General features: G+C 44.0%; 1 protein-coding gene across 2 annotated transcripts; it reads right to left on the reverse strand.

Annotated features, from left to right (window-relative positions):
• Positions 1–3,596: 3,596 nt before the first annotated feature.
• si:dkey-3h3.3 (uncharacterized protein LOC100144568 homolog) lies at positions 3,597–25,265 on the reverse strand. Of its 2 annotated transcripts, none has more exons than XM_038790868.1 (4): positions 25,143–25,265; positions 21,040–22,218; positions 11,708–11,925; positions 3,597–5,308 (listed from the first exon to the last, which is right to left on the reverse strand). In XM_038790868.1, exons 1-4 carry the CDS (start codon positions 25,146–25,148, stop codon positions 5,239–5,241), a joined length of 1,473 nt encoding a protein of 490 aa, XP_038646796.1. In that variant the 5' UTR covers positions 25,149–25,265; the 3' UTR covers positions 3,597–5,238. The 2 variants fall into 2 exon arrangements, with proteins under 2 accessions (XP_038646796.1, XP_038646797.1); XM_038790869.1 differs by lacking the exon at positions 25,143–25,265 and adding an exon at positions 24,617–24,965.
• Between the last annotated feature and the right edge of the window lie 444 nt (positions 25,266–25,709).

A 25,709-nucleotide genomic window follows, 5' to 3' on the forward strand; every position in this document is an offset into this window, starting at 1 on the left:
AAAGGCAAAGGTGAGTGAGTGAGCACCCTCAGATAGGGAGTGAGCCTGACGCACACACCTTCACACTATTTCACTCCAACACTAGCCTTGAATTTATTTTTTTTGCTCAGCAAATTTTTTCTTTTCCGTATTTAACGTTGTGCCAAACTTCATTCTTCTGAAATTTTCTCATCAGCCCTTGAGTGAGCACTGCACAGTCCCTGCGGAGATGAAGCCCGCCTTCACATTGAGCTGATCAATGCCACAACCAACGGATCAGATCTAAGCTCTACAATATTTTTGACACTACTCACTTATTTATAAGCACCACTTCAAGGGCAACTAGAGATGGGCAATAAAAATGCTGGCCTAACTAGCAAAATCCATGTCCTGTGAAAGAACTTTTACAAAGTACTTGAAGGGATTTAAATGCATTAGAACATACAGTGCAGAAGGAGGCCATTTGGCCCATCAACTCTGCACCGACCCACTTAAGCCCTCACTTCCACACTATCCCCATAACCCCTCCCAACATTTTTGGTCACAAAGTGCAATTTATCATGGCCAATCCACCTAATGAGCACGTCTTTGGACTGTGGGAGGAAACCGGAGCACCTGGAGGAAACCCACACAGACACGGGGAAAACGTGCAGACTCCGCACAGACAGTGACCCAGCATGGAATCGAACCTGGGATCCTGGTGCTGTGAAGCCACAGTGCTATCCACTTGTGCTACCATGCTGCATTGAATAGGTTTCGAGGGTATTTAGAAAAAAAATGTAATGAAGTTTAAAACTTGAATTGCCAGTAGTTCGCATGGAGGGTGTGGGCAAAAAAAAAAAGAATTGTTAGAAGGGTATAGACGGCATGGAAGAGACCATGGGGGGGGGATATGGGGTAGGAGACCTGAATTGGCATAATCTGGCATGGAGAGGTGGAGAAATGTTTTGTTTTACTGCTATTTGTACAACAGGAAAGAAGTTCCACAGCACTGAAGGGGAACTTTTAAAAAGCCTGCCTCAGCATCCAGCAGCAACCTCCGCACTGTTTCCAAGGATGGCGGGTCCAACTCTAGTTAGCACCTGATCCATACATCTGGGGAACTTTCTCCCGAGACAGGTCCGCAGAGTTGGGTGCTAAGATTCAGCCCCAAATTTGTTCTCTGCTGATATTATTTACCTTAATTTCCTCATTATTTTTGGCCACTGGGTTACCCTTTATTTCTGAAATGTATCAGGTCTTCTGCCGTAAATGCAGACACAAAATATTTCTTCAATGGCTCTTCCCATTTCCTCATGATAATTTCTCCTGTCTCTGCTTCTAAGGAACCGTTTACTTTACCTACACTCTTATGTACTTAGAATGCTTTTTTTAAAAATATATTTTTATCTAACATACAATCAATAACAAAATAAAATCCTCCTAATTTGATTTTCTCTTATTTCCATCAAACCCGTTTCCCTCCCCCCTTATCCCATCTCCCCTAACCCCTTTACCCGCTGACAACAAATACATCTGTGAATAGCTTTCATCTCATCCAGTATTCCCCATCTGAGCCACGATGGGCAAACTTTTTTCTCAAGCTTGAGGAATTCCACAAGATCCCCTAACCATGTCAATAATTTTGGCAGGTCTTCGGATTTCCATTCTAATAAAATTCGCCTCCGGGCAGTCAACGTGGCAAAGGCCACCACATCGGCTCATTTCCCTTCTATTAATTTTACCGACACTCCAAAAATTGCCTAGGTCCCAGTAATATTTTCCCCTCCACAATTTTTGATTGTGTTTTAAATACAGAGCTCAAAAACCCCACTAATCGTGGACATGACCAGAACATATAGACATGGTTATTAGCTAGTCCTCTTTTACACCGCTCACATTTATCTTCTAAATCTGTGAAGAATCTGCTCATTCTTTCCAGTATCATATGCGCCCTAACTACTATCTTGGATTAAGCTTATCCTAGCACATGAAGATGTGGTATTGACTCGGTGCATAATTTCACTCCATAGTTCCCATTCCAATTCCATATCCAACTTTTCATCCTACTTTATTTCTTCAATCATTGTTTTCGTTGTGTCCATCAGCCATCTATAAAGGTCTTTCTGTTTTTATATTCTTGGCTAGTTCAATCTCACTCTAGTTCTCCCTTTTTATCTACTTTTTGATGGCCCTTGGCAGGATTTTAAAACACTGACAATTCTCAAACTTACTAGCAATCTTAACAACATTATAAACTTTCTCTTCTAATCCAATCTTTAACCCCTTTAGTAATCCACAAATTGATCTTTCTTGCTGAGTTTTTCATTCTCAATGGAATGTTTATTTGTTGAACATTTTGAATTCTTCCTTCAAATGTTTCTCCCTGCTTATTCGCCGGTATACCTTTTAATCCATGTACCCAATCAGTCTTAGCCAGTTATTCCCTCATACATAGTTGGCTTTTAAGATTCTTGTTTATAATTGGAGTACTTTCAAACATAATATGGAATTCATAGAATCATAGAATACTTACAGTGCAGGAGGTCATTCGATCCATTCAGTCAATTCAATTCAATTGTATTAAGATCGCTATTTCCCAGAGGATCTTTTACTATCAGATTACTAATTAACCCTGTCTCATAACACAATACCGGACCAGAAATAGCCTTATCACTATTTGGTTCCTTGATTGGTGCTCCAGGAAACTGTCATTAAAGGAATTTTACAAGCTCATCTTCCAGGACACCTTTGCCAATTTGATTGGTCTTGTTTATGTGAAGATTAAGTCACCCATGGGGATTATTGCATTTTTTTTTTGTCACAGGCTCCAGTAATTACTTGTTTAATGCTCGGTCCGGTGGTATAAATTATTATTTTGGGGGCCTATAAACTACTCACACCAGTACTTTCTTACTTTTGCTATTCCTAAACTCCACTCCTGTTCTTCCTGATCTGAGCAAAAATGTTTTTATCAGTAACATCCTTCTGTCATCTCTTCCTCTTAGGGCTACCACATCCCATCACACCCTACCATCATGTCAGCCCCCTCTTAAAATCCTGGGCCCGTTTTTTTGTAATGTAGGTGCAGTCTGGAATATTTTTTCCCCCAAACTTGCTCCCATTGTAACCAGCTCACCTCAAATACATGAAAACAGAACTAAAACTATTTTGCGAGTTAGTCACTTAAAAGGAATAAGGCTATTTTGCCTTTCTGCAATTCTATGGGGTTTTTCTTTTCAGCATTAAGACCTATATAGATTAAGGAGTATTCATGGTCATCCGTTTCTGGAAATAGATAGTACAGTAGCTGCTAGTTAATAGCAAAAAGGATTCTAGTTGATCTGCAAAGCACAGAATACTCATACACATCAAATGCTTTGTAAATAACTCACCCATAACAAGCCTATCCATAATTTCCCATGGTTGACTGATTTGTCTGCTTATTCAGCTAAAATTACATTTGAACAGGACTGAGTTATCACTGGACAAACGGAAAAATGGTACTTTGGAAAAAGATTTATTGCAAAATCCTGAAGATTAATCTTTGAACTAAAAAAGTCATTTTGAAATGCACAGCTCAGACCCACAAATTGCAATGATGTAAAATATGCACAATAGAATAAAAAATACCAGAATGGGTGTGATGCAATTTTATTTTAAAGCATGGAAATATATAGTCAAGTATGACATAGTCACTAGCATTATTTTAATTTTGATTTATTTTAAAAGACTCAACCATTGACAGAATTTCAGCAATAAGTAAGCTGATGCAACTTTCAAATTGAAAACAAGTACATTAGTATACCACAATCAAATATGAAGGTACCTACTCTGGTCAATCAGGGACCAGTTAAAATAGCAGACAGAGGAATGTGAAAATGCTTCAGGTACTTGTTTGATAATATCACACAGCATTTCAAAGGCAATACTCTCTAATCCAATAACCATTTTTCTACGCACATAACAAAATGCTATGGACATTACCTGAAAACAGACTACAGACTATTTTTAATGGAATAGGGAGTGCAAGGCAGTAACTCAATCCAGTAGTTTATAAACCAGAAAGGCAAGGCAGACCTTGGAATTTGTGTACGATCTTAAACAGCTAATTATTTTTCCAGATCAATGACCGAGAAATATACACCAAATACTTAGAAGGAATTGATAAATGTAATCTTCTAATGGTGACATAAAACTTACAAGTGAAGTTTTCCAGATGTTTTATGAATTCTCTGGTTGCTGCAAAATCTTATTGGTGTATTGCACAAAATCATTGTTGGTCACATGGAGTAACAACTCCTGAACATTTAACATTTTGAAAACCTGTTTGCTGATCATAATTTGATTTTTCCTACAGAATGCAATTTCTCCTGGTAGTTTTGAATGTGCAAAGAAAAGCAAACACTCAAAAGTTATACCAATTATAGTTAATTCAAAAGTTATGCCCATGGAATCGAGGTTGCAAAGGGATACGGAGGTAACATATGAAAATGCCTTGAAGTGTATAGTTTTTTGCCATTAATTATTCTCTTACTATAGAGTACCTTTTCTCGATTCTTTGTTAACCTATTCTTGCTGTGATTTTTTAACCCCCTTAATTTCTTTAATGTCTCTTTTGGTGTTCAAAGATCTGCAGAGAAGCGCAACAGGGGCTATATGGCAGAGTGTAATTTTATAAGATATCTGGCTTGAAAGGAAGATCAAGAGGAGCGAATGAGTCAAGAGTGAGTGCAATACGGAGACAGGGAGGGCAAAAGAGAATTTCCATAGCTAGCTTGGTGTAACTTTCTTTCTCTTTTTCTCATCCCTATACCTCTTTGCAGCGTTGATTCAATCTGCTTTCCTTCCCCTTTCCAGCAGAAACTAGAATTCCTTGGCTTCAAAAGATGCACTGAAGTTGGATTCATGGGTTTTGTACTTGGACCCAAAATACTGAACTGCCTTTACAGATGGGAATGATGAGACACTAGCCACAGCAAGACCCACTAGTTCCAACAATATAAATGACATACTGTTCGATTTACATAATGTACAAAAACTATTGCAGTAAAAATTTTACACACTGAAGTGGAGTGAATTATCTGTGCATCTATTGGGCAAAATTAAATTGCAATATTTTGAAAATGATTATTTATACATTTATGCTGCATGGCAAAGCTGGACAACAATGGTCGTTATGCACTGATTATGTATGATCCTAACATAATTGTTTTAAACCACAAGAAGCAGTAATTTCTACAATCCACAGCATAACTTAACTGTTGGAATAAGTGTATTTCAGTATATGCCTTTGGCCTTCAACTCATCCTGCACACGTGTCAGATAGGTTGGATCAGGATACCCAAACCTAAAGAAAACAAGTAGATTTTAATCAAACCAAAATATTTATTTCACACACAAGCAATATTGTTGTCATGGGTCAAATGTGAACTACATACTCATTGTCCATCTGCCCATAATGAGCCACAAACAGCACAGATGGAAATTATTTTACCTGGTATATGCAAGTCACCCATATTTCACAGTCAAACAGCATGATGCTTAGAACACAGAGGTTGGGAATCAGCGAACACTGATTTAAGGTGATTGACCTATAGCATCATATGCGACATGAGTTAAGTCTTTTTTTTTTAAAGCTACACACGATTAGGATCTGGAACGCAACACCTAAATGGAGGTAAATTCAATCAACACTTGCAAAAAGGAATTAGGTAATGATCGGAAGAGAAAGGAATTGTCGGGCAACGGGGAAAGGAAGGGGAGTGGGACCAGCTGAGGAGTTCTTAAGAGAGCCAGCAGGGACATCATGAGGCAAATGGCCTGCTCCTGTGCTATTACCATTCTACACAGGGAGACAGTGGCATTGTGGTACTGTCACTGGACTAGTAAACCAGAAATCCAGTGTAATGCTCTGAGGACCTGGGTTTGAATCCCACCACAGCAGGTGGTGAAATTAGAATTCAATAAAAATCTGGAATTAAAAGTCTAATGATGACCATGAAACCATTGTAGATTGTCGTAAAAACCCATCTGGTTCACTATTCTTTTAGCAAGGAAATCTGCCATCCTTACCCAGTTTGGCCGACATGTGACCCCCAGACCCATAGCAATGTGGTTGACTCTTAACTGCCCCGTAAATGGCAATTAGGGATGGGCAATAAATGCTGGACCAGCCAGCGACTCCCTCGTCCCATGAACAAACTTTTTAAAAATTATATATGGTGTACTTTTGAATAAATATACCAGATGCCACTTTCATGATTTGAGGTGATATAATCATGGTCAGAAAGGAGGGGCGGGAGACTCAAATTCAGCAAACACTTTACAACAAGTCTGTAGACTACTACAGGAAAGCCATGAAGGAGGAATGCTTGCTATGATGGGAATCTGGCGGTGGTGCCCCGAGGACCCAATATTATTACAATTGACTGAAACAGGACTTTAAAGAGTGCAGATAAAAACGAAAATTGCAGATTCTGCAAATTTTAAATTAATCCAGAAAATGCTATAAATGTATAGCTGGTCACTCAGCATTTGTAGGTGATCAGATAGCTGGTATCTTGAGCATGTACTGTTTTGGAGGATGCTCTGCCAAAACATTATAGTTACGGAATGCTTGCCTTCATTGACGGGGCATAGAGTATAAAAACTGGCAAGTCATGCTCCAGTTGTACAGAACCTTGGTAAGGCTGCACTTGGAATATTGCACATAATTCTGGTCTCCACACTATCAGAAGGATGTGGAGGCTTGAGAGGGTGCAGAGGAGCTTTACCAGGATGTTGCCTGGTCTGGAGGGGATTAGCTATGTAGAGAGGCTGAATAGACTCGGGACTGTTTTCATTAGAACAACGTAGGTTGAAGGGTGATCTGATAGAGGTCTACAAGATTATGAGGGGCATGGATAGAGTGGATGGACAGGCACTCTTTCCCAAGATGGAGGGGTGAGTCACCAGGGGGCATAGGTTTAAGGTCCATGGGGCAACGTTTAGAGGAGATGTGCGAGGCAGGTTTTTTTTTTTTTACACATAGTATGGTGAGTGCCTGGATCGTGTTGCATGGGGAGGTTGTGGAAGCAGATACATTAACGGTGTTCAAAAGGCATCTTGACAAATACATGGATAAGATGGGTATAGAGGGGAAACAGCAAAGGAAGTGCTGAGAGTTTTGGCCAAGGTTGGCATCATAACCGGGGCAGGCTTGGAGAGCCAAAGGGCTGTTCCTGTGTTGTATTGTTCTTTGTTCTCCTTTTCAGATGCTGACTGATATATTCTGTTCTTTTAGCAGTTTCTGTTTGTACAAGAAAACTGATGCAGTAGCATTGACTTCAAGCAATGCTACTGTTTTCTGCCACAGTTTTATCGAGATTTCCTAAACTTTCTGGAACAAGGACTTCAAAGTTTTTTGCCTGAAAGCTCCTGATGCTCAGCAATCCCTATTGTGGATATTGAGTGATATTCATATCCAAAGCCAAGGACTAGACTCATAAGACCACAAGACATGGGAGCAGAGTTAGGCCACTCGGCCCATCGAGTCTACTCCGCCATTCAATCATGGCTGATGTTTGTCTCATCCCCATTCTCCTGCCTTCTCTGCCCCTGATCCCCTTATTAATCATGAACCTATCTATCGCTGTCTTAAAGACACTCAGTGATTTGGCCTCCACAGCCTGCTGCGGCAAAGAGTTCCACAGATTCACCACCCTCTGGCTAAATAAATTCCTCCTCATCTAGGTTTTAAAGGATCGTCCTTTTAGGCTGAGATTGTGCCCTCTGGTTCTAGTTTTTCCTACAATGGAAACATCCTCTCCCCGTGCACTCTATCCAGACCTCGCAGTATCCTGTAAGTTGCGATAAGAACCCCCCTCATCCTTCTAAACTCCAACGAGTACAGACCCAGAGTCCTCAACCATTCCTCATACAACAAGCTCTTCATTCCAGGGATCATTCTTGTGAACCTCCTCTGGACCCTTTCCATGGCCAGCCCATCCTTCCTTAGATACAGGGTCCAAAATTGCTCACAATACTCAAAATGGGGTATGATCTAATTGTGGGAGTTAACAAATGGAGATTAAAGATTGTTACCTGACTAGACAATAGATGCTTGATAAAACTTTAACAAGACAGGTTTAAGGCAATAAAATGGAGGATGAGTTCATCATAGAATTTACAGTGCAGGAGGAGGCCATTCGGCTCATCGAGTCTGCACAGGCCCTTGGAAAGAGGACCCTACTTAAGCCCACACCTCCACTCCTTCCCCATAACCCCCCCTAACTTAAGTTGCACCTAAATTGTAGGATTTAAAGCCAAAAATCAGGTGAGTGCAGAAGTGGCGCAAGTATCAGGAGTAGGTGCCCAGCAGCAGCAGCAACAGGGAACAGATTAGATTTAGATTTGTCACGTGTACCGGGGTACAGTGAAAAGTATTGTTCTGCGTACAGTTCAGGCAGATCGTTCCATGTAAAAACACAGGACACATGATAAATACCCAATGTAAATACACAGACATCAGGTGAAGCATACGGAGTAATGTTGCGCGAACAACAGTCGAAAGAATGCAGAGAGAGATCAGTTCAGTCCATAAGATGGTCATTTAGGAGTCTGGTAACAGCAGGGAAGCTGTTTTTGAACCTGTTAGAGCGTGTTCTCAGACTTTTGTATCTTCTGCCCACTGGAAGAGGTTGGAAAACAGAATTACCCAGGTGGGAGGGGTCTTTGATTATACTGCTTGCTTTCCCAGAGCAGCGGGAGGTGTAGACCGAGTCAACAGATGGTAGATAGGTTTGCATGATAGACTGGGCTGTCTTCACAACTCTCTGTAGTTTCTCACGCTCTTGGGCCGAGCAGTTGCCATACCAGGCTGTGATGCAGCCAGATAGGATGCTTTCTATGGTGCATCTGTCAAAGTTGGTAAGAGTCAGTATGGACATGCCGAATTTCCCGAGGAAGTATAGGCTTGGATGTGCTTTCTTGATCGTAGCGATGTGATTGGACCAGGACAGATTGTTGGTGATATGCACACCTAGAAATTTGAAGCTGACAACCGCCTCCACCTCAGCACCATTGATACAGACAGGGGTCTGTATGTCACTTCGCTACCTGAAGTCGATGACCAGCTCCTTAGTTTTGATGACATTGAGGGAGAGATTGTTGTCATTGCACCGGGCCACGGGGTTCTCTGTCTCCCTCCTGTACTCTGACTCATGATGGTTTGAAATCCGACCCACTACAATTGGGTCATCAGCAAACTTGTAGATGGTGTTGGGGCCGAATTTTGCCACACCGTTTTGTGTGTGTGTGTATATGTATAAGCAGAATAGTAGGGGGCTAAGTATGCAGCCTTGTGGGGCCCCACAATTGAGGATTATCGTTGAGGAGGTGTCATTGTTTATCCTTACTTGTTGTGGTCTATGGGTCAGGAAGTTGAGGACCTAGTTGCAGAAAGAGGAGCCAAGTCCTAGGCTTTGGATATGAGATTGGCTGTGATTATGGTGTTGAAGGTGGAGCTGTAGTCAATGAATAGGAGGCTGATGTAGCAGCCTTGTTGTCCAGATGCTCCAGGACGAGTGTAGGGCCTGGGAGATCACATCTTCTGTGGACCGATTGTGGTGGTATGCGAATTGAGGATCAAGGCATTCCAGGAGTATGAAGTTGATGCGTCTCGTGACCAACATCTCAAAGCACTTTATAACGATAGATGTCGAGGTCACCGGAGGGTACCTGTTGAGGCACTTTGCCTGGTTCTTCTTTGGCACCAGTCTGATGGTGGTCTTCTTGAAGTGGGTGGGAACCTCGGAACGGAGTAGGGAGAGGTAGAGGATGTCCGTGAACACATCCGCCAGTTGGTCTGCACAGAATCTGAGTGCATGACCAGGGACTCCGTCAGTACCCGTTGCTTTCCATGGATTCACTTTCAAGAAGGCCAATCTGACTTCTGAGGCTGTTTGTTGGCTTCCTGCTCGAAATTATGCATGGAGTACATCGGGGAGAGATGCACGGTTTCTGGAGATTCCACTGGTCTTTGCTTTGTAGCCCAGTACGTTGTTTAAGCCTTGCCACAACTGACGAGAGTCTGTGTCGTTAGTCCGTGACCCTAGTCTGCTATTGTATCTTAGCGTCCTTGATGGCTTTGCGGAAGTTGTACCTAGAGTTCTTGCATAGGTCAGGGCCAGATGCTGCCGAGTAAGATAACGTGCAACAACATCATAGCTGAGTGGTTAGCTGTTCAATCTATTATAATTTTGAAAACTGTTGTGCTGATTTAAACTGGCAAGTAGCGCAGACAATGAAAAAAGTCCAAAGATTCCAGTTAATTGGGTCAGCAATTTGAAGTGCAAATCCATCTTCCAGATGCTGCATGATGGCACAGTGGATAGCAGTGCTGCCTCACAGCGCCAGGGACCCGGGTTCAATTCCAGCCTTGGGCCACTGTCTGTATAGATTTTGTATGTTCTCTCACTGTCTGCGTGGGTCTCGTCCGGATGCTCCGGTTTCCTCCCACTGTCCAAAGATGTGCATGTTAGGTGGACTGGCCATGATTAAATTGTCCCTTAGTGTCCAGGGATATGTAGGTTAGGTAATGGGGACAGGGTGGGTGGATACAAGAGTGAACATGGGTAGAGCGGTCATTTGAAGAGTCGGTGTTGATTTGATTGTCTAAATAGCCTCCATCTGCACTGTAGGGAATCTATGATTTGCAGTTCCTCCCTCTAATAATATCAACACATGTGTGAGAAACGGTTTCATTGCTATACAAATCACAGCTAATCAACCTTATAGAATTTACAATGCAGAAGGAGGCCATTCAGCCCATTAAGTCTGCACCAGCCCTTGGATAGAGCACCCTTCCCAAGTCCACACCTCCACCCTATCCCCATAACCCAATAACCCATCCTAACCGTTTTGGACATTAAGGGCAATTTACCATGTCCAATCCACCTAACCCGCACATCTTTGGTCTGTGGGAGGAAACCGGAGAAAACCCATGCAGACACGGGAAGAACGTACAGACTCTACTCAGACAGTGACCCAAGCCGGAAATCGAACCTGGGACCCTGGAGCTGTGAAGCAACTGTGCTAACCACTATGCTACCGTGCTGCCCACCTTTGCTGACCTTATTGAAATACGACTCCAGCATTTCAAATAAATTACCCATAGTGCACAATACTTATTTGCCAGATAGTTCTGAGGGGTGAAAGTTACCCAAATTACTACACCATGCCTTTGATTTGCCAGATGAATTAAAAATTCGAAACACTAAAACATGATTCAGGGAACCTGAAAATCAGAAAATGCTGGAAACACTCAGCAGGCCAGGCAGCATCTGTGGAGAAGAGAGAAACAGAGTTAGCATATCAGGTCAATGACCCTTTTTGTCAGAAGGGTCACCAACCTGAAATGTGAACTGTCTTTCTTTCCACAGTTATTGCGTTTCCAACCTGCATTTTCTATTTTTGTTTTGTTATTTATTAAAATTATAAGCTTCAACAAAAAAATACTATCCAATTCACTTAAAATACCTGGTAGTGGTGACAAATTATAACCCTGCCTGAATTTTCCCTGCATTCATGAAAAATGAATTCAGGCAGAGGGTACCAAGCAAGTCAATCTACTGCCACCCGTGTTCATCTGTCATTGTGTTAATATCAGCCCTTGGGAGCCACAAGGAAAATATCTATAAACTGTTGCAGCCTTTTCATGTAATTATTATCAGGCATTAATGTTAAATGGGTTTAGTACGATACTTACATTGACGGTCCTCCAGTTGTATTCGTTTTGTGATGAATATCATTCCATGTTACCACATTACTTCTCCCTGTGGTGCTAGATGTTCCGACAGTGAAGGTCAGTCTTTGAGCAAAGGCACGTTGCAGCAGTTTGCACACCTTTTTCCCTTCAGGATTCTCTGGTAAATAAGCAGTACGTGTTGTACCATGATATCTTTGCCCAGGGTTAGGATGCTCTGCCTATGGATTATACAAAATAATACTTAGTAAATCACCTGTATGCTTTACAGGAACGCTCACAATCTTTGATAAGCTTTGGAATCACTTGAGAGCCATTGAAAAGTTTTGCTTTCATTCAGTTTCATGATCTAGTACCTTTAATTAGTCTTTGATCAACAACTAATAGTTTTTACACAGCAGGCAGGAGCTTTGTTTATTTATCTTTCCCTTTGCAGTTGAATGTGTAACACCCCCCCCCCCATTGTTCCCAACTGAAATGTTTACAAACATCCTTTTTCTACTTGACAGTTGCAGGCAACTTCAAAGCAGCTACAACAAAAGCAGAAAATACTGGACATCCCAGCGGGTCTGGCAGCATCTGTGGAAAGAGAAGGGAGCTAATGTTTCAAGTCTGGATCATTCTTTGTCAAAGCTGGTGACAGTAGAGTATTCTGGGAGAAGTCAACTCAGTCACCTCGACTGTATTGCATATAGCCAAAGAACCCCTCCAGTGACAAACAGAAGGAAGACCACCGTCCAGCAGAGGTGGCAGAAGAGGATTCTGGAAGAAGTCAACTCAGTCACCTTGGCCAGCAGGTAAGTGATTGGCAGGTGACTGGTACGTAGTTTTTCTTTCTTTTTTTCTCTTGGCATTGAAGTTGTTGTTGTAAGTTAACCTCAGGGCTAAGTCATGGCAAGAGATCCCAGACCAGTGTCATGTTCCTCTTGTGTGATGTGGGAATTCAGGGACCCTTCCTGTGTTCATGGCTCCTTCATGTGCAAGGTGTGTGTCCAACTGCAGCTCCTGTTAGACCATTTGATGGCTCTGGAGCTGCGGGTGGATTCACTTTAGAGCATCCACGATGCTGGGGAAGTCGTGAATAGCACCTTCAGTGAGTTTATCATGCTGCAGTTAAAAATTACTGAGGGAGATAGGAAATGGGTGACCACCAGACAGAGGAAGAGTGGGAAGACAGTGGAGGGTCCCCTGTGATCATCTCCCTCCAAAACAGATATACCATTTTGGATACTGTTGGGGGAGATGGTTCACCAGAGGAAGGCAGCAGCAACCAGATTCATGGCACTGTGGCTGGCTCTGCTGCACAGGAGGTCAAGTAAAAGAGTGGCAGAGCTATAGTGATAGGGGGCTCAATAGTAAGGGGAACAGACAGGCATTTCTGCAGACGCAAACGAGACTCCAGGATGGTATGTTGCCTCCCTGGTGCAAGGGTCAAGGATGTCTTGGAGCGGCTACATTCTGGAGGGGGGGGGGGGGGGGGGGGCGGGGGCAGCAGCCAGCTGTCGTGGTGCACTTAGGCACCAATGATATAGGTAAAAAAAACATGATGAGGTCCTACAAGCTGAATACAGGGAGTTAGGAGTTAAACTAAAAAGTAGGACCTCAAAGGTAGTGATCTCAAGATTGCTACCAGTGTCTGGTGAGAGCAGGAATGTCAGGATAGATAAGATGAATATGTGGCTTGAAAGATGGTGGTGGGAGGGGGTGGTTCAAATTCCTGGGACATTGGAAACGGTTCCTGGGGAGGTGGGACCAGTAAAAACCAGATGGTCTGCACCTGGGTAGGACTGGAAACAATGACCAAGGGGGAGTGTTTGCTGGTGCTGTTGGGGAGGGTTTAAACTAACGTGGCAGGGGGATGGTAACTGATGCAGGAAGGCAGAGGGAATTAAAGTGGGAACAGAAACAAAAGGCAGTAAGGGGAAAAGTGAAAGGCAGAGAAAAAGGGCCACAGAACAGGGTGGAGAAATCAGTGAATGAGTTCAGCAATGCCAAGAAAAATAAAACACAGGGAAAGTGCACAAAACATGACTGGACAGATGGTCTGAGAAAGCAGGGCAGAGAACAAGAGAAGTTTAGATTAAACTGCATTTATTTCAATGCAAGAGGCCTGATGGGCAAGGCAGATGAACGCAGGGCATGGAGGGGTACATGGGACTGGGGTATTATAGCAATTACTGAAACATTGTTAAGGGAGGGGCAGGACTGACAGCTCAATGTTCCAGGGTACAGATGCTATAGGAAAGATAGAACAGCAGGTAAGAGAGGAGGGAGAGTTGCGTTTTTGTTTAGAGAGAATATCACGGCAGTACTGAGAGGGGATATATCAGAGGGTTCGCCCACTGAGTCTGTATGAATAGAACTGAAAAATAAGATAGAAGAGATCTATTTGATAGGATTATATCACAGGCCCCCAAATAGTCAGCAGGAGATTGAAGAGTAGATATGCAAGGAGATTATTGATAGCTGCAAGAAAAATAGGCTGGTAATAGTTGGGGACTTTAGCTTTCCAAACATTGACTGGGTCAACCATAGCATTAGGGGCTGGGATGGAGAGAAATTTGTTGAATGTATTCAGGAGGAATTTCTCATTCAGTGTGTGGATGGCCCGACTAGAGAGGAGGCAAAACTTGACCTTCTCTTGGGAAATAAGGGAGGGCAGGTGACAGAAGTGTTAGTGAGGGATCACTTTGGGACCAGTGACCATAATTCCACTAGTGTTAAGATAGCAATGGAGAATGATAGGTCTGGCCCAAAAGTTAAAATTCTATTGGGACAAGACCAATTTTCATGGTATTCGACAGGAACTTTCAAAAGTTGATTGTGTGAGCCTATTAGGGGGCAACGGATGGCTGTTAAGTGGGAGGCTTTCAAAAGTGTTAATTAGATTTCCAGGTAAGCACATTCCTTTTAGAGTGAAGGGCAAGGCTGGTAGAAGTAGGGAACCCTGGATGACTCGGGATATTGAGGCCCTGGTCAAAAAAGGAGAAGTGGAACCCTTGAAGAGGGCAGAGGCTGTTGGAGTAGAGTTAAGAGAGAAATCAGGAGGACAAAAAGGGTACACGAGATTGATTCGGCAGATAAGCCAAAGGAGAATCCAAAGAGGTTCTACAAATACATAAAGGGCAAAAGAGTAACTAGGGAGGGAGTAGATCTTAAGGATCTACAAGGTCATCTATGTGCAGGTCCACAAGAGATGGGTGAGACCCTAAATGAATATTTCTCATTGGTATTTACTGTTGAGAAAGGCATGGATGTTAGGGAACTTGGAGAAATAAATAGTGGCGTCTAGAGGAGTGAACATATTACAGACGAGGAGCGCTGGAAGTGTTAAAGCGCATTGTGGTAGATAAATCCCCTGGACCTGATGAAATGTATCCCAGGACATTGTGGGAGGCTCGGGAGGAGATTATTGCATCCTCTAACAGAGATATTTGAATTGTTGACAACCACAGGTGAGATGCCTGAAGATTGGAGTGCAGCAAATGTTGTGCCTTTGTTCAAGGGCCACAGGGAAAAGCCTGGGAACTACAGACCTGTGAGCCCAAAGTCTGTGGTGTGTAAGTTGTTAGAAGGTCTTCTAAAAGACAAGATTGACAGACATTTAGAGAGAGACAAGGACTAATTGGAGACAGTCAGCATGGCTTTGAGAGTGGAAAATCATGTTTCACAAATTTGATTTGAGTTTTTTGAAGGGGTAAACAAGAAGGCAGATGAGGGCAGTGCGGTCAACGTTGTCTACATGGGCTTTAGCAAGGCCTTTGACAAGGTACCGTATGGTAGGTTGTTGCATAAGGTTAAATCTCATGGGATCCAGGATGAGGTAGCCAATTTTTAACAAAATTGGTTTGATGAAAGAAAAAGTGTGGTTGTAGAGGGTTGTTTTTCAAACTGGAGGCTGTGACCAGCGGTGTGCCTCAGGAATCAGTGCTGGGTCCACTGTTATTTGTTATTTATATTAATGATCTGTTTGAGAATTTAGGAGGGATGGTTAGTAAGTTTGCACATGACACCAATATTGGTGGCATAGTGGACAGTGAAGGATTGCAACGGGATCTTGATCAATTGGGTCAGTGGGCCACTGAATGGCAGATGGAGTTTAATTCAGATAAATGTGAATGATGCATTTTGGTAGATCAACTCGGGGCAGGACCTAATCAGTTAATGGTAGGGAGTTGGGGCGAGTAATAGAACAAAGAGATCTAGGGGTACAGGTTCATAGCTCCTTCAAAGTAGAGTCACAGGTGGACAGGGTGGTGAAGAACACATTCGGCATGCTTGGTTTCATTGGTCAGAACATTGAATAAGGGGTTGGGACGTTTGCTTAAGTTGTACATGACATTAGTTAGACCACACTTGAAATATTGTGTACAGTTCTGGTCACCCTATTATAGAAAGGATATTATTGAACTAGAAAGAGTGCAGAAGATTTACTAGGGTGCTACTGGTACTTGATGGTTTGAGTTATAGGGAGAGGCTGGATAGACTGGGATTTTTTCTCGTGGGACCTAGGAGGCTTAGGGGTGAACTTATAGAGGTCTATAAAATAATGAGGGGCATTTATGCTGCAAACTTCTATGACTCTATAACTGGAGGGTCAGATTTATACTGTTGCAGGGGGGGCATGGAGTGATGGGCTGGATAAAGGGCCAGCGATAGGTGGAAATTGATAAAGACGTTGTGGACAGAAAGACAAAAGGGATTGTACATTGGGATGATTAAGTCTAAGAAGGGTGCTGATAGTGGCTTGTAAAGAGATTAGAATGTGCTAATGGCAGAACAAAGGTGTGTCAAAGGACAACTAGGAACAGTGGCCCAAGTGGGATGGGTGATGGGGGGGGGGGGGGGGGGGAGGTTGTTGGGTTACGGGTATAGGGTGGATACGTGGGTTTGAGTAGGGTGATCATTGCTCGGCACAACATCGAGGGCCGAAGGGCCTGTTCTGTGCTGTACTGTTCTATGTTCTATCCAGACTCAAAACATTAGCACCATTCTCTCTCTCCACAGATGTGATCAGATCTATGGAGATTGTCCAGTATTTTCTGTTTTTGTTTCAGATTCCAACATTAACAGTCATTTGCTTTAATCTTCAAAATAGCCAAATGCTTTCAGTTCCTCTTTTCAAACCTGCAATGTTTGAGTGTCAAGCGCATGGGGCTGAGTGATGTGGAGAAAGGGAAACTACTTGAGGCTTCCTGGCTTGTATCAACAATGAACTATTTGATTCAAAGTGGCCAGACCAAAAAAAATACATAGAACATAGAAAAATACAGCACAGAACAGGCCCTTCGGCCCACAATGTTGTGCCGAACTTTTGTCCTAGATTAAGAACAAATTAATCTACACCCCATCATTCTACCGTAATCCATGTACCTATCCAATAACCACTTGAAGGTCCCTAATGTTTCCGACTCAACTACTTACACAAGCAGTGCATTCCATGCCCCCACTACTCTCTGGGTAAAGAACCTACCTCTGACATCCCCCCTATATCTTCCACCATTCACCTTAAATTTATGTCCCCTTGTAATGGTTTGTTCCACCCGGGGAAAAATTATCCGACTGTCTACTCTATCTCTTCCCCTGATTATCTTATAAACATCTAATCAAGTCGCCCCTCATCCTTCTCCGTTCTAATGAGAAAAGGCCGAGCACCCTCAACCTTTCCTAGTAAGACCTACTCTCCATTCCAGACAACATCCTGGTAAATCTCCTTTGCACCTTTTCCAAAGCTTCCACATCTTTCCTAAAATGAGGCGACCAGAACTGCACACAGTACTCCAAATGTGGCCTTACCAAGGTTTTGTATAGCTGCATCATCACCTCACGGCTCTTAAATTCAATCCCTCTGCTAATGAACGCCAGCACACCATAGGCCTTCTTCACAGCTCTATCCACTTGAGTGGCAACTTTCAAAGATCTATGAACATAGACCCCAGTATCTCTCTGTTCCTCCACATTGCCAAGAACCCTACCGTTAACCCTGTATTCCGCCTTCATATTTGTCCTTCCAAAATGGACAACCTCACACTTTTCAGCGTTAAACTCCATCTGCCACTTCTCAGCCCAGCTCTGCATCCTATTTGTGTCTCTTTGCAGCTGACAACAGCCCTCCTCACTATCCACAACTCTACCAATCTTCGTATCGTCTGCAAATTTACTGACCCACCCTTCAACTCCCTCATCCAAGTCATTAATGAAAATCACAAACAGCAGAGGACCCAGAACTGATCCCTGTGGTACGCCACTGGTAACTGGGCTCCAGGCTGAATATTTGCCATTCACCACCACTCTCTGACTTCTATCGGTTAGCCAGTTCGTTATCCAACTGGCCAAATTTCCCTCTATCCCATGCCTCTTTACTTTCTGCATAAGCCTACCATGGGGAACCTTATCAAATGCCTTACTAAAATCCATGTACACCACATCCACTGATTTACCTTCATTCACGTGCATGGTCACCTCCTCAAAGAATTCAATAAGACTTGTGAGGCAAGACCTACCCCTCACAAATCCATGCTGACTATCCCTAATCAAGCAGTGTCTTTCCAGATGCTCAGAAATCCTATCCCTCAGTACCCTTTCCATTACTTTGCCTACCACCGAAGTAAGGCTAACTGGCCTGTAATTCCCAGGGTTATCCCTACTCCCTTTTTTGAACAGGGGCACGACATTCGCCACTCTCCAATCCCCTGGTACCACCCCTGTTGACAGTGAGAACAAAAAGATAATTGCCAATGGCTCTGCAATTTCATCTCTTGCTTCCCATAGAATCCTTGGATATATCCCGTCAAGCCCAGGGGACTTGTCTATCCTCAAGTTTTTCCAAAATGCCCAACACATCTTCCTTCCTAACAAGCATCTCCTCGAGCTTACCAGTCTGTTTCACACTGTCCTCTCCAACAATATGGCCCCTCTCGTTTGTAAATACTGAAGAAAAGTACTCGTTCAAGACCTCTCCTATCTCTTCTGACTCAACACACAATCTCCCGCTACTGTCCTTGATCGGACCCACCCTCGCTCTAGTCATTCGCATATTTCTCACAGGTGTAAAAGGCCTTGGGCTTTTCCTTGATTCTACCCGCCAGGGACTGGTTTAGCTCACTGGGCTAAATCGCTGGCTTTTAATGCAGACCAAACAGGCCAGCAGCACGGTCCGATTCGCGTACCAGCCTTCCCGGACAGGCGCCGGAATGTGGCGACTAGGGGCTTTTCACAGTAACTTCATTGAAGCCTACTCGTGATAATAAGCGATTTTCATTTCATTTTCAAAGATTTTTCGTGCCCTCTTTTAGCTCTCCTAATCTCCTTCTTCAGTTCCCTCCTGGCTATCTTGTATCCCTCAAGTGCCCTGTCTGAACCTTGTTTCCTCAGCCTTACACAAGTATCCTTCTTCCTCTTAACAAGACATTCAACCTCTCTCGTCAACCATGGTTCCCTCACTCGACCATCTCTTCCCTGCCTGACAGGGACATGCATATCAATAACACGTTGTATCTGTTCCTTGAACAAGTTCCACATTTCAATTGTGTCCTTCCCTGACAGCCTCTGTTCACAATTTATGCACAACAGTTCTTGTCTGACAGCATTGTATTTACCCTTCCCCCAATTGTAAACCACTTCAGTTCTCACAGTACACAGACAAGAATGAAGATTTTGATCAGAGAGCTGGCTGAAATCACCATGCCAAAAGGGATCTTCAGGTTTCCCAGGGCTAGAAGGAGCAATCCAGCCACAAGACTCCAATCCCGTTGGGGAAATCCTGAGGTTAAACCCTTTCCCTCACAATCTCCAGGACACTGGTGGACTCTCTGCTCTGCAGTCTGGTGACAACAGAGGGGCACATGAGCACTGGACATACCTCCTTGAGCCCCCTCGCTGTCCAACGTGCCAGGCCCGGTTGTCAGTGCCAAAGTCATAATCCAAAGTGCCAGGCCGACAGTACCAGGGTGCCAGTGAACCATTGGCACTGCAAAGGGGCTAGGGCCTGAAGGGGAGGTCACGTCACCCACATGGTGTGGGGGAAGGGAGGGGGTTGACCCGTTACTTTTGAGGTGGGGGGCGGAAGAATGTCCCTCTTTGCTTAGCGGTTGAAGGCGCTCTTCTTGTCAGCAGGGATCAGCATTTTGGTTGTCGGAAAGGAGGGGAGTCTCCCTGTGAATGCTGGGAATTCCAAAAAATAAACAGCACCCAAAATCGGTGAAGGCGCGTTGGCTAGCGTGCTTCCCAATATGAATATGTTAGCATACTAAAGGTGGGGAAATCCTATCCGGGAGATGCACTTGGCACTCGTGGGAACACATGTTTTTCCGCTGGTGGGAGCACTTTGTCTGAAAACTGAGATAACTGTGTTGTCTATCCCTTAACCAATTTTGTGCTCAGGCTGCTACTGCCCCTTTTATCCCATAGGTCTCATTTTGCCAAACAAGTAATTCTGAAAGTGTATGTACAGAACATGAACTGGTCTTCATCAACACTTCGAATATTGTACACAGTTCTTGTCTCCATATAGTAAAAGGACTTAGAAACATCAGAGGCGATACAAAAAAATTGATACAGGTGGCAGCAGAATTGAGAGTTTGCAGTGAACGGGAAAGATAGACCAGTTTCTGCTTCTTTCAACTGAAAAGGGAAGCATTAAAGAAGACCTGATAGAGCTCTTTAAATTTATGAATGGGCTGGGCATGGCATTTGGGGAGAGAATTGTTCCATTTGTGGGTGGATCCAAAAGCAGAGGCCATAATTACAAGATAGAGACTTACAAACAGGTCCAATGGGGAAATCGAGAGACATTTCTTCATTCAGGAGCTGCTTTAAGTCTGGACCTTGTTACCATAGGACGCTTTTGAGGCAAATTGCTCATATGTTTTCAAAAGAAAACGAGTTGAGTGCCGAAGAAAGGGAATAAAAGAGATACTGAAATGCTGAGGTGAAGTAGATGGTATGGGACAAGACTTGTGGTGCATTAATGCAGGGAAATGTGAGGTGATGTATTTGGCTACGAAGAAAGAAATGATACAATACATTGTATAATTTTAAAGAAGGTGCTCAGAGCAAGATACGGAGATCTTTCATGCAGTTAATAAAACTTACAGGTTCCTGGTCTTTATAAGCAGAGACATAAAAGCTAGAAAGTTACCCTAAAACTATAAAAACACAGAAGTACTGTATCTTATTCTGGGCATCATACTTCAGGAAGCACGTGAAGGCTTTGAGAAGGTACATAAGAGATTTACTAAAATGGTTCCGGGGTGAAGGAATAATTATGAGGCTAGATTCTATAATTAAATCTTTAGCTCATATGGAGTTGAGGCAATAACAGAACAATTACTTACCCCCTGAATACCATCTGGTATCACATAGTATATCTCAATGGTTTCAAATTTTTCATAGCCAGGAAGATGCATCGCCATGGTCTTGTGAGTCATCCTGCCACCCTCCGGCTGATTCCCTCTGATCTCTCCATACACCTCTCCACATAACGGGCAGGCAGACTTGGTTTTAAAAGCCACGTTAATACATTCCTTACAGAATGAATGTTTACATTTTTTTAAGATTTCTCGATCTTTAAATTCTTCTAAGCAAATTGGGCAGGTTGTGTCCTCATCTTTAGACTCCTGCTTACTTCCTGCTGCAGCTGAATTTGAATTAGGTTTGTATTCAGAGGTTAAAGATGGCCTCCTATTTGAATTTGTAATATCCGGCATTGCATGGGTGTCAATTTGGCTGAATTGCATTTTGAGAAACTCCTTGGCGTTCTTGACATCAATGGGATCTCCGATTATAAAAAACCCCGTTTCCTTTTCAGTAACCCAGACTTTTGGAAATTTTTTTTGCAAAGATTCTACAATCTCTTTTTTTATTACTATGCTGCCTGGATGCTTTACTTCTTCCAATCTTAAATTTGTTGCAACTGTTTGATACCGACACAAAAATCTTTCTGTTGCACCTTCGGATGGCTTACCATTTCTCTTCTGTATAAACTGGACTTTGACGCTATCTCCTAAAAGGGTGGACTTCTTCATAATAACATCAAAATCTTTCTCTATTCTTTGTATATAGCTCCCATAAATTGCTTCAATGTAATTGAAAACAGTTACATTTAATGTTAACACATGATCAGAGATCATAGATGCATGAATTGTTGAGCTGGGGGACCCCTTGGCAGACTTGAAGTCAGGAGGCTGGGTGGACTTTGCTCCAGAGGACCTGGTAGATTCTGCTCCCTTGGATCTTGTGGATTCTGCTCCCGTGGACCTGGAGTCTGCTCCAGTGGACCTGGTGGAGTCTGCTCTCGTGGACTTGGTGGACTGTGCTCCAGAAGGCTTCATTTTAAGTTTCCATAATTCTGTGTGAATTTCATCAATCTTTTCAAATGAGTCAATAACTTCATAACTATTTGAACAATTTTGACATCTTGCTGATGATTTGCCTGATCGAATGATGTCCAACGCCTCATTTGCCTTGTCCTTGAAGATACTTAAATCAATGATCGCTCTGACTTCAGGAAATACCTGAAATAAGTAAAATCCAATGATTTAAATTCCTACAATTATATCATTTCTCAAGCAGTGATAAATAACATTTTCATGCAATAAGCTTTCTCCCTTCACCCATCTTCCAAAATTTGGAGGGATTGATTTGACTTAATTTAGTGACCCAGGTCTTTGTTAAACCCCCTCATAGAATCCCTACAGTGCAGAAGAAGCTCATTCAGCCCATCAAGTCTACAACAACACTCTGAAAGAGCACTCTACCTATGCCCACTTCCCTACATTATCCCCATAATCCCACCTACCTTTTCGGACATTAAAGGGGCAATTGGTCATGGCCAATCAACCTAACTTGCACATCTTTAAACCGTGGGATGAAACCGGATCACCTGGAGGAAACCCATGCAAACATGGGGAGAAGGTGCAAACTACACACAGTCACCCAAGGTCAGATTCAAACACGGGTCCCTGGCACCGTGAAGCAACCTTGCTAACCACTGTCCCACCCATTTGGCAAATGTTCCTAACTTGTGCGATTACAAAGTTAGAACAGTTCAAAGGTTCCTACATTTGGTCTCCCCCAAATTATCTGATCTCATCATGGTGATAGTAGACTTCAGAACATAAATTACAGGAGAGATGTAGTGAGGAGGAAAATGAAAGACAGGAAGAGATTAAAAAGTGTATCGTTCTGCAGCATCACACACCAGTGATGATTATTTGGGTGAACTGAGTAACTCGGAGGTCTTGTGATGCAGTGGATAGAGACCTGCCTTTGAGCCCAAAGATCCAGGTTTGAGTCCCACCCCTTGGGCAGAATTCTCCCCTCCCGCGCGGCATCGGGAAGGCCGTCTTGAACTCGGCCGTGTTTCACGACGGCCTCGGACGCCGCACCTCGCACCCTATTCACCCCCCCCCCCCCCCCCCCCAAAAGGGGGCTAGGAGCGACGCTCCGTAAATCTCGGCTGCAAGCGTCAAGGCAGTGCACCGAGAATGACGCGACGGCGGTGCCTAAGTGACGTCAGCCGCGCATGCGCAGGTTGGCCGGCTCCAATCTGCGGCTGACGTCACGTCGGCTGCCGGCTCCAGGCCACGCATGCGCGGTTGCCGTCTTCCCCTCCGCTGCCCCGCAAGACGTGGCGGCTTGATCTTGCAGGGCGGCGGAGGGGAAAGTGTGTGTGTCTTGGAGACGCCGGCCCGACGTTTGGTGGGCACCGATCGAGGGCCAGTCCCCTCCCGAGCACAGCCGTGGTGCTCACTCCCCTCTCCGCCCCCCACAAGCCACAAACGAGCATTTGGCACCATGTCCACGACGGCAGCGACCAGGTGTGGTTGCTGCCGTCGTGAACCGGTCAGGAACATCAGGCTGCTAGGCCCATCCGGGCCGGAGAATCGCCGGTCGCCGTGAAAAACGGCGAGCGGCGATTCATCCGAGCGGGGGGTGCCAGGACGGCGTGTCGTGAGTCACCCGGCCCTCCCGCGATTCTCCCACCCGGCGTGGGGAGCAGAGAATCGCGCCCCTTGTCTTGATGGCCAAGGAAGGTGTGTTGATGGCTTAGCTAGGAAGGTTAGGTATCAGGCTTGAAAATCCTTCCAAGGCCATGCTTGATGTGAAAATGAAAATTGCTTATTGTCACGAGTAGGCTTCAATGAAGTTACTGTGAAAAGCCCCTAGTCGCCACATTCCGGCGCCTGTCCGGGGAGGCTGGTACGAGAATCGAACCGTGCTGCTGGCCTGCTTTAAAAGCCAGCGATTTAGCCCAGTGAGCTAAACCAGCCCATGTGGAGTGGTCCCCCTCAAACTGTAAGCCTCTGGCGACAGGCTATCGACACTGTTTCAGGGAAGAAAATCATTATGGGAACAAATGAAGATCTGTCCTGTGCACAAGTTTAACAACTAGTTAACTGCCAGTTCCTAACAGAATCATCCCCTGCATAAGTCACCTTCTTCAGTAGAGAATTGTAGGCAGCTGTTTACAGAAATATTGATGGAATTCATTACTATAAGCCATGCTGTTTTATGATTTAAAAAATCAGTCAAATAGGAATATAAATCAAAACAATTTGCCCATGATGAGCTTTCTTTCAAATACATCAAAATAGGAGAACACTTAATAACCATCAGGAAAACAATATCAATTTAAAAACTCAGGATTTTTTCCTGCTCGCGTAAGCAGGAGACACAAAAAAAATCGTTCAAACCCAGCAGTCGTGAAGTCATCAGAAAATTATCTACATTATTTGCCCTTGATTTTGTTAACAATTGACTATTTTGAAGAGACCAGCCCAGCAAAACGCCTTTCCATCCATGAGGATATTTCCCCCATGCCGTCCCTTCTCACTCATGCTTCGATTCATGTTGCCACAACCAGGGTGCACAGCAAGCTCGCAGCCATTATGCAATCTGCATGCTATTGACCTTTTTTATTTGGGAAAAAAAGCCGCTTCACCATCTTGTCTGAACATTGAAAATGACGTGCATTCGTCCCAAAAAGCCTTGCTTCACCGACTCCCCTGATGACTGCGGGACAGATAGCTCAGCGGGCATTCCTCTGCACACACACTCTACACATCAAAAATCCTCCCCTACGCAGGGTTCAGTGCGCAGAGGAAGATAGGCCGAAATGCTGCTGCGAGGCTTTCAACAGAAACAAAAGCAATCGGCTGCCGACGCCAGGTGAATCGAGATGGTCCGAATGGGCTTCCTCTGTCACCTCCAGGGGTCTGGGTAAAGCCACACGGGAGCCTGGCTGGGAATTGTGGAGCACAACATGAAGTGAGCTCGGCTGAAAAAAAAAATGCTTCCTCCAAGAGGCAAACAACTGGTTTGGCCACAGGGCGACTTACAGCCGCGAAAGAGTCACCAACCACCGCCACTCGAAGCTTATCGATAGATATTAGGCTGCTTGCGTTAAGAGAGAAAGTGGTGACAATTAACAACAGACCTCCATCTGAAGCCCACGAAGTTGAACGGTAGACCCGCCGCAAAGAAGCGCGCCGCTTCGCACCGGCTTCAACCCCCACGGTGGTATCTCGGCGGCCGGGAACCCGCCCCTCCCTCATCACCCACTGGCTCCCTGATTAGCCAGGCCGCCTGTCAGTCACTTTCCTGAACTTCCCGGCAGAGTAAATAGCTGGCGTGTCGTTGAAAGGTGCAGTGTTTCACTTTCGTTTATCGGCAGTTGAACTGGATTTATTAGCTTTGTTTCCAGGATTTTTATTTCCCTCTCTCCTCATTCGAGAAAAAAAACCCTTATTTTCACTGCTTTATTCGGTCCTTCAACAGAAAACAAATTCCCAGGGGGAACCCAAATGTTTCCACGATCACCCCCTTCTTTCTGCAGGAAGTGTTCATTAGTTCCACCTCTATAAGGATATGTAGGGTGGGTGGAGTTGAAAATCGTCCTTTAACTTGATGAGAGGCAATGATCTTGAAGTTCCTTCGATCGTCACCAATTCTGCGGTGGTAATTTCAGGGAAATATAGGGAAAAATAAAACTTTTTCATTTGTT

Source organism: Scyliorhinus canicula, chromosome 3 (genome assembly GCF_902713615.1).
Source record: "Scyliorhinus canicula chromosome 3, sScyCan1.1, whole genome shotgun sequence".
NCBI classification, from domain to species: Eukaryota; Metazoa; Chordata; class Chondrichthyes; order Carcharhiniformes; family Scyliorhinidae; genus Scyliorhinus; species Scyliorhinus canicula.

What these genes read in the sequence shown, in the direction of transcription:
- si:dkey-3h3.3 (XM_038790868.1), bottom strand. An exon ending in TACCAGATGGTATTCAGGGG is followed by an intron (nt 11,926 to 21,039) that starts GTAAGTAATTGT and finishes TATAATCCATAG; the next exon opens with GCAGAGCATCCTAACCCTGG. An exon ending in ACAACTGGAGGACCGTCAAT is followed by an intron (nt 5,309 to 11,707) that starts GTAAGTATCGTA and finishes TGTTTTCTTTAG; the next exon opens with GTTTGGGTATCCTGATCCAA.